Source organism: Phymastichus coffea, unplaced genomic scaffold (genome assembly GCF_024137745.1).
Source record: "Phymastichus coffea isolate CEN01 unplaced genomic scaffold, Cenicafe_Pcof_1.1 PCOF00033, whole genome shotgun sequence".
In the NCBI taxonomy this organism is placed as follows: domain Eukaryota; kingdom Metazoa; phylum Arthropoda; class Insecta; order Hymenoptera; family Eulophidae; genus Phymastichus; species Phymastichus coffea.
This window is the reverse complement of record NW_026706844.1, coordinates 1,668,510-1,677,728: the sequence shown is the minus strand read 5'-3', so window position 1 is coordinate 1,677,728 and position 9,219 is coordinate 1,668,510. Positions and strand designations below refer to the sequence as shown.

The 9,219-nt window shown below is 30.2% G+C and overlaps 1 protein-coding gene across 1 annotated transcript; it reads left to right on the top strand.

Moving 5' to 3' along the window:
- Positions 1–4,681: 4,681 nt before the first annotated feature.
- On the top strand, positions 4,682–8,166 carry LOC131663348 (uncharacterized). The gene is made up of 5 exons (XM_058933710.1): positions 4,682–5,105; positions 5,289–5,477; positions 5,544–5,884; positions 5,957–6,633; positions 8,052–8,166. Exons 1-5 carry the CDS (start codon positions 4,682–4,684, stop codon positions 8,164–8,166), a joined length of 1,746 nt encoding a protein of 581 aa, XP_058789693.1.
- Positions 8,167–9,219: the final 1,053 nt, after the last annotated feature.

The following is a 9,219-nucleotide window of genomic DNA, read 5'->3' as shown; positions in this document are numbered from 1 at the left end:
ATGGAATTATCTTCAGTATGTATTGGTTGATAAACTGTGTACTCTTCATTATTTTTAAGATCGACTATAAATTGTATTATTTTTATAAAACCGCCACTCTTTAATTGAGCAATTGAATTATCACTTCTGTAGCATACTAAATTAGAAGATTTGAACAAACAGTGCTCCTTGACTATTTTATTGAAGGCTAGTGAATCTTGTTTGACAATGCCCAATTGTTCAATTACAGCAGTATTGGGATCAATGGGTTTTCCAAAATATCTAGCAAGTAAACCTTTGTACGTATTCTGTGTGCTTATGCGATCCAAGTGCTTGAGATACATGAAGACTGGCGAATCTTCATTCTTTTTTATATGCTTTTCGAGTTTTTAAATGCTGCCATTGATGGAAAAGCTCCTACATACTTGATTCAAAACACCTTTGCCACGTTTGATGGTTTGCAAAATTTTGAAATTACCAGATTCAAAAACATAACCGGAATGCATCGGTATGGGTCCCCAGTCAATGACACTTTGAACTAGGTGTAACAGCTGATGCAAATTATACGTCATGGCATCAGCTCCGTAAAGTTCCTCGGTTTCTGCAACAAATCTTTTTATAAGATCGTGCGCTTTTCTTTGTTCGTGTAACGTTATTTTGTCTTGCATCAATATCCAATATGCCTCGACGTACAATGCCTAATGATCACGATATATTTTAAAGCGTGGTATCTGCGACAGTGCAGGAACGCTGTAGAACAGTATAAAATTTTGACATTCAATAGCTTTTCAAAACTTTATATCCTTAATCGATCTTGTTAAACGGGTAACGTGTGTAGGCACTTTAAGATTTTTTATGAAATCGTCGATCAATTCCTTTTCTTCTTTTGTAAGAGAATAAGGGTATCCGGTGGTTCCAAACCAGTATCCAGGAAATTGTCTTCCAAGCCCTTTATCACCGAAGTGTAAATTGTCTGGGACGAATCCATCAATAATATCAAACTCTTCTAATCCAATTAAAAGGGAAACTTTCTTAACTCCTGCTACGGGCCGGTTCAAGCTTAGTGCCTCTTCCATTTGTTGTATTGTTTCTTCTGCAGTTCTTCTTGGTGGCACTTCATCCAATAAAGGATATTTCATCGCGTATCCTTTGTCGTGCTGAATCCTTTGTCCAGGGTGTAAGCACCATTCGCAACCAAATACCAGTACATTTACGTGGAATGATCTTCATGTTTTATTAACAAACGGCAATAGCCGGTATAATTATATAAAATATCACAGATTTAATTAACTAGGAATCATCATAAAGTCGACAGGTCTTGCTTTCAGTGTTTTCAAAATTATCGACTGAACGAAGACGTCAATTAAAACAATAATAATATCATATAAAAAGTTACACGATTTAGAGCGCGAAAAGTAAACCCGAATACCGCATGGTCAAGAGGTATAAGTATGTTAATTCAGATACAACGAAATATCGGAAGCGGTAATGGGAACAGCCAATCACAAAGAAGCTCTTGGAATGCTATTTCCCATTCCCGCCCTACTTATTGCGATTTTATATCTTTGACTAATTGTCCTGCACTTAACCACTAAAATGTAAAATTATATTATTCACCGTTTTAGTATATTAAGTTAATTTTACGTTATAATTTTAACAAATAGTTATTTAACAATAGTTAGAAGAAATACTAGTCATGGAAAAACCAACTTTTGCTAAAGTTAAATTTATTGGTTTAAAAACTGTTCAGACAGTTCATGTTGATAAGATTAAAGATTTCCATCCTCAAAATGATACTGATTTTCATAAAGATCACATTTATGAATTAATGTGTGCCAATGGTAATTCAATTACCCTTCAACCAATACAAATATCAGATCTAGCTGGTAAGTACATTAAGTCATATCATATATCATTTTGTTATTTGTAGAACTTTTATGCATTTCATTGTTGAAAAAAAATTATTTTCTTTTATCAGTTCTAGATTGTATGGATAAAACTCAATTTGAAGAATACAGTTTGAAAAGAGGTCACTTCAAACGTCTAGATAGAACTACAGTTGACGAATATTATTCTAAAAAGTCTTCAAGTACTACCCACACAACACAAGCAGCTGCTAAAAGGAAATTACAAAACAAAGAAAAAGAAAAAGAAAAAGAATTGAAGAAGCTTAAGCTTGTGAGTAGTTACGTTAAAAATAGTTGTTTATTTGGAAATTGTTACTTAAATCATGATCTTACATATACAGGAATCAGATAGGAAGGCTCTGAATGATATTCTGAAGCAAAGACAACAAAAGCGTTTGCGAGCAAATGATCTGATGATACTTTCATCGAGCAATACTTTTGACAAAAGATTAGACAATAGTGTCCAACTTTTAAAAACACAATTAAAATCTCTACAAGAATCGTTCAATAAATCTGAAGAAGAGCGACAGGCTCTGGTTGAAAGGAATTCATTGTTGTCAGAAAGGAATAACATGTTGAAACAAATCAATGAAAATCTTTAGTTTGATAAGTTTCATTTGGAGCAAAGAATAAATTCTCTTACAAGGCAGTTGCAAGACAAAGAAAAAAATGCAAAACATTCGCCAATGATTCAAGTAAGTTTGTCTTTATAATATTAGTACTTTCACTTTTTCTAAATGTATCACTGTGACTTTCGATATTTATATAAACTTTATAGAAAAATCTTTACAATAATTTACAAATAAATTATTTAATAATTTGACAATATTTTTTTAGACTGTCAATGAACATCAGCTTATGGCCTCAACTCCCATACGTAACAATCTTTTTGTACGGACAAGGTGAAATAAAGCAAGAATTAATCTAAATTACCATTACAATATTGTATTACAGATGGTACAGTTCGTAATGGAATTTCCAATTCATTCGTTAAGGAAAAAATTCCAGAAATTATACCAAGTGTAGCAAATACTCCTACTACTACACAAGTTCCAGGTAATAAATTAATAAATAACCATAAAATTTAAATTTGTGTTTAAATCAATTATACATAAGCAGTGATAATTTTTTTATAGATGATCATCGAATACATAGACAGCATAAACCAAAAGCACGTACAGCACTCTTTCAAAAGAAGATCGATAAGGATGATCTAAATTTGTCACCAATAAACAAAGAAATCGAAGAGCAACACAGTTTGAATAATGTTGAAGAAGAATCTCTTTTACAAAATGAAGATGGAGGGTTTGATTCTGAAAATCATTTACCTGCTCCAAATGAATTTGAGAATTTGTCTCCCTTGAAAAGAAATACTCAACAACAGAATAAATTGAATGTCAGCTGGAACGAGAAAGAATTATTAAGATTCCACCATAGATTTATGAAAAGACGAAATGCCAAGGATAATAACGACAAACCAAAGAATAAATGTGTTAGAAATAAAAATCGTGAGGATGATTTGGAGAAACACTCTAATAAGCCTTCTAATGGTCAATGTAGAAGTAGTGAAGAAACTAATGATGTAAGCACAGAAAGTACTAGTCATTCATTTGATAAAGCTTATGAGAATCTTTTGCAACCTATAAAAGGTAATGATGACTATAAGGATGTAAGGAACAGATTCACCAAATTTTTAAAGAAAGAAAAAGTAGATGTTCGTGGCAATTTAGTATGTTATTTATTATAATGATAAAATCATAATGATAGTTCTTTAAATATTATGGAGATTTGCGTTTTGTTGTTTACAGGTTCAAATAATATATTTGAATGATGATTTCTCTATGGATCATTCAAAATGGTACGAGGCTTTCCATAAAGACTTTAGCAAGTTTATTTTGAACATCTTTCGTGAGCTTTTCCCCAGTCGGGCTGAGAGAGCTCAATTGTGTTTGGCCGAAGGTAACAATGTATTATTTTTATTATTTTTTCCCAGAGGAAAAAATAAAAGGAAAAAAATTCCACCACTTGAAATGTTAACTTTGGACAGTGAGTTAATTATATAATAATTTCTATCATTTAACGATTTTAATTGTCCTAATTAATATATTTTCAATCATTGTTTCAGAATGCGCCATTTACTATTTTTGGAAAAGGAATAAACCTGTTCAAGAAGCAAAGGAAAAGATAAAATCCAAAAATCGTACGATAAGCGATGAAATAAAAAAAGCCGTTCAAGATGAAAAGAAAGATCTCGAGAAAGTGGCTGTACAAAATGTTTAAGCCATATAGGATAAAGCAAATCTGTTTAACCTTATTTATACTCTGAAAGATTACTAGATTCTAATTACGTTTTTTTTTAGTTTAACATTTTATAAAGAGCTTTTTTGTAACACGATGTCATGGCAATGACAATGTTTACTCGTGACACTAATTTTTAACTATACATTAAGAATGTATGTAGTAATGTATTTGTTCCTCTTATGACTACAGCTAATATTAGAATATTTGAATTAAAAGCTGTAATCATTTCTTAAGTGTCTGTGAAATTTTGAATAGCCAAAAAGCATACCAAACATATTTAATTATCTCCCATTGATGATAAGTTTAGTTAGAGATCGTTTCACTGTATAGAAAGAGAGATTAATAAAGAGATGTAGTAGCAACATTATTAATATTTTACTTACCTTATTCATTAGTATGATTTTACCATTATTATATTTACAGAAAAATGAACTGAAAAAATTATTTTTCCATGTGGAACATCGACCTACGTGGATTTCCATGCGGAATTCCACATGGAAAATCCACATGGAATTCCACTTGGCCATGTGGATTTTCCGCATGGAATTCCACATGACCGAGTGGAATTCCATGTGGATTTCCATGTGGATTCACTAGGGAACGTTATTGAACACGATGAATGTCGTAATTTTATTGAAACACGTTACGTTGGTCCTGTGGAGGCATGCTACCGCATTTTCAGTAAAAAACTACAAGATAAAAGTCATTCAGTCTCAAGATTACCAATACATCTACCTAATGAACAACTCGTTATAATAACAGAAAATGAAGATGCTAATTCAATTTTAGCCAATTTAAATAATTCAAGTAGCATGTTACTTGATTATTTTACTTTGAATTCTACACACGTCGAAGCACAACAATATTATTATCGTGAAATCCCGACACATTTTACGCATAAAACATCAAAAGTGGATGGTCAATGAGTATCTGTATGGACACCTCGAAAGAGTCATTTTAATTGCATTGGTCGTATGTATTCTGTAAGTCCTATGCAACTTGAATTATTTCATTTAAGATTGTTATTGTTAAACGTGAAAGGAGTAACGAGCTACAATGACTTAAAAACAGTTGATAATGTATTACACCCTTCTTTCACAGCAGCATGTTTAGCATTAGGAATCATTGAAGATGATGATGAATGGGCCAAAGCTATGAAAGAAGCAGAAACTTGGATGATGCCTAGACGCTTGAGGCAGTTATTCGTTCGTATACTGATTCACTGTCAACCAATTTATCCGGAAAAACTGTGGGAAATGTTTAAAAAACAAATGTCGGAAGATTTCGCGCGTAACTATGAATTACATATATGTTACCAAATGACTTACTCAGAAATTAATGATATTTTAATTACAGAAGGACGAAGTTTAGCAGATTTTCCAACAATGGAACAGAATGTTATGGATGCTATAGTCCACGACAATAATCATGATGAAGATAATAACCACTTAGAAATTGGCAATCGACAATATCAAATGTTAAATCCAGAACAAAAACAAATAGTTAATGAAGTTCTTATTGCTTCACGTTCAAGTAATTATACTGCATCGAATAGCTTTTATATAGATGGTCAAGGAGGTTCTGGAAAAACTTTTCTTTACACAACCATTTATCATCTTTTAATGTCAGAAAACATCAAATGCTCTACAATGGCTTTTACTGGTATTGCTGCTACTTTGTTGCCAAACGGAAAAACAGTACATAAAACTTTTGGTTTACCAGTTCCTATGTTTAATGATTAGTCTTCAAATATTAAAATACAATCAAAGGAAGGTATACTTTTAAAAGAAACTAAAGTATTCATTTGGGACGAGGCACCAATGGCTCCGAGATATGCTTTGGAAATTGTAAATAGAACTTTGAAATATATCATGAATAATGATCTACCGTTCGGAGGCAAAATACTGGTTTTAGGTGGTGATTTCAGGCAGCTATTGCCAATTAAAGTAAAAGGAACACGTGATGAAATATTAAATTTATCTATAAAAAACAGTCATTTATGGACACATTTTGTAAAATACCAATTACACACAAATATGAGAGTTTTACCGCACGAAATTGAATTTGCTAAATATTTATTGGATGTCGGAAATGGAACATTAAATGATCAGGATAACAATATAGAATTACCACAACATTGCATACTTCCCGGGAATGAATGTATTGTTCAAAACATTTTTGGTACACTTATCACAAATAAAAAATTTGATGAAATAAGTAATTGTGCTATTCTTTCTACCAGGAATGCTGACGTAGATGACATGAATGACAGAATTACTAATTTATTGGATAAAAACAGTGAGCATATATATACTGGTATTGATAGCACGGAGAATTGTGATAATGGTGAAATGGGAGATATTCTTTTACCAGAGTATCTTAATTCATTAAATCCACCAAACTTCCCTCCTCATATATTGCGTTTAAGACGATTTTGCATAGTTATGTTAGTGAGAAATATAAGTCTCAGTGAAGGGTTGTGTAATGGGACAAGATTACAAATAATAGATTTTTCTAATCATTTACTAAAATGTAAAATATTAACGGACGACAAACGCAATAACATTATTTTTCTTAATAGAATTACATTGTATTGTGAAAATCTATATCCATTCACTTTCAAAAGAAGACAATTTCCGATTCGGTTGGCTTTTGCTATTACCATAAATAAATCGCAAGGCCAAACTTTACAAAAAATTGGCATCGATCTTCGAAGAGATGTTTTTAATCATGGACAACTTTACGTAGCTATGTCCCGAGTTAGATCGTGGGATTCATTGAAAATTTATCTAGGAAACCAGAGGGAGACTTCATTAGTTAAAAACTATGTATACACAGAATTGTATAGGTGAGCATATCTGATCGAAGAACAGGGTACTATAAGAAGTTTATATAAATATATTTACTATATTTAAAAACATACACCTACTTAGATCGTTTACGAGTTTCAGTGTCTACTAATATATACTTCTTCAATAATTATTTCTTTATGTGATATATTACTTCCTGAATTTACGAGGATTATTCAGTTACAATTAATTTAATTTTATCCGAATTTTCGGAGTGAAATGAGATTATGCGCGCGCGTAGCGCGCTGTCGTGTTCTTAGTTACATAAATATATAATTATGCCACACTTTATACTTTAATCAATTTAGCATCAATCAATCTTATTCAATGAACACAATTGTTTTTATTCGTTTTAAATCAGTTAAAAAGAAATATTAATTGTTAAAAAAGTAGCAATTTTATGTTATATTAAATCACTATTGTTTATATTACGCTTTAAAAATATGAAAATAGATAATATAAAATAAATATAGATTTTCTAATTTTATAAACAAAATGCAGTAAATAAAAGGAAAGGATATAATTATTAATTTTTTCATAGATAAATAAGGATAGGGAACTTTCTTTTTACTAAAAAAACAAACTGTACGTACAAATATTTGTTAAAAAATTTTTGATCAGTGCAAATATCAAATGTTTTCACAAAAATGTTATGACAATAATTCACAAATGTACTCTATATGAGAATCGCTACCACGTTGAAATGATAGTTAATACATAAGACAATGTTTCATGTAACAAATACATTATACCACTACAATTTTCTTGTATTGTATTCCTTACATAAATTTAATCTGTGTGTCGTTAAAAATGTAAACTGTCATATATTTTCTTTTTAATCTTTTTAATTAACTTAACTATTTTCAAATGAATAAATATTAAATTTGCGTCATTTGAAAATTACAACGAACATTAATTGTTAGGTTTTTCTAAATACTACAGTCTTGCAAATTCATACGTATCATACTTATCATTTTTATAAATAACTTATTAATATATAATTGTTTATTTATAGGAAAACATTGAAAAATCTAAACTATCCAACAGATATCAATACAGATCTATCAAACCTTAAGACTATAATACTTAAAAAATCTGAAGCTATTCAAGAATGTTTAAACTGCATCTAAATTCAGTCTTTTAATAGCCGTATCAACTGTGGTCTTTTTTTTATATAACGTTTAAGATGAGTAATATAAGAAATCCGACTTATTTCTTTTCTTATTTATAGAGAAACCTTGAATGACTAATTATATTAGTAAACTTTTTAAACATTATTAAACTTTGAATTAATATATATAACCATGAATCTTGAAAATATTATAAGGAATAAAAACTTAGCATTATATAAATAAAGTCAAGTACTCAAAGTTCAAGCGAACTTTTACGTTTTGGGAATTTTCTAGCCTTAGACATCTCTGCGACTGACATACTTGGAATATTTTTATACGGAATAATCCCACTCTTATCTTTATAAGTAATAGTAGTCAGCTTACCTAGAAAATATATTAGATTTATTTTATTGAAAGAAAACTTATTTTAATTACCTTGACAAAATTTCCAAGTTCAATATTTGTAGGAATGTAATTAGTTATTTCAATATTAATTTTAATAGATGCATTTGTTATGGCTGTGCTGCCGTAGCTCATATTGCCATAACGACTTTCAACCATTCTCAATGTTTGCTTTAAATATCCAGAGATTACTGTTCTAATATTAATAAGGTTAATTCAGTTATTTGTTTTCAAATTATATGTTGTAGCTTTTGTAATTAAATAATATAATAAAATAAGTTTTTTTAATGAATTGTATGATAATAAAATATATATATGTTATATATAACCCAATACTCACATACTAATCCACATGTATGATCAGCAATAGAATCGAAGTCTACTTCAAGTACTTGATTGCTAGTAACATCGGTTACTGTATTGTAGAAGTCCAATTATTTTACATTCGTGCTTTTAACAATTACGATTTCATAAGGTACGAAGCCCTCATTGTCCTTGGTAAAAGAACATTTTACTGCTCTTGTCGATCCTCCAGTGATGTTCAATATCTTTACAAAATAATAATAATGTATGATTTTACCTTGCAACCTTCATTTATAATTAAAATGATAGATTTGGTAAATGTAATACTTACTCTGTTCGCTCTTAATTCTGTTTCATATTGGTTGA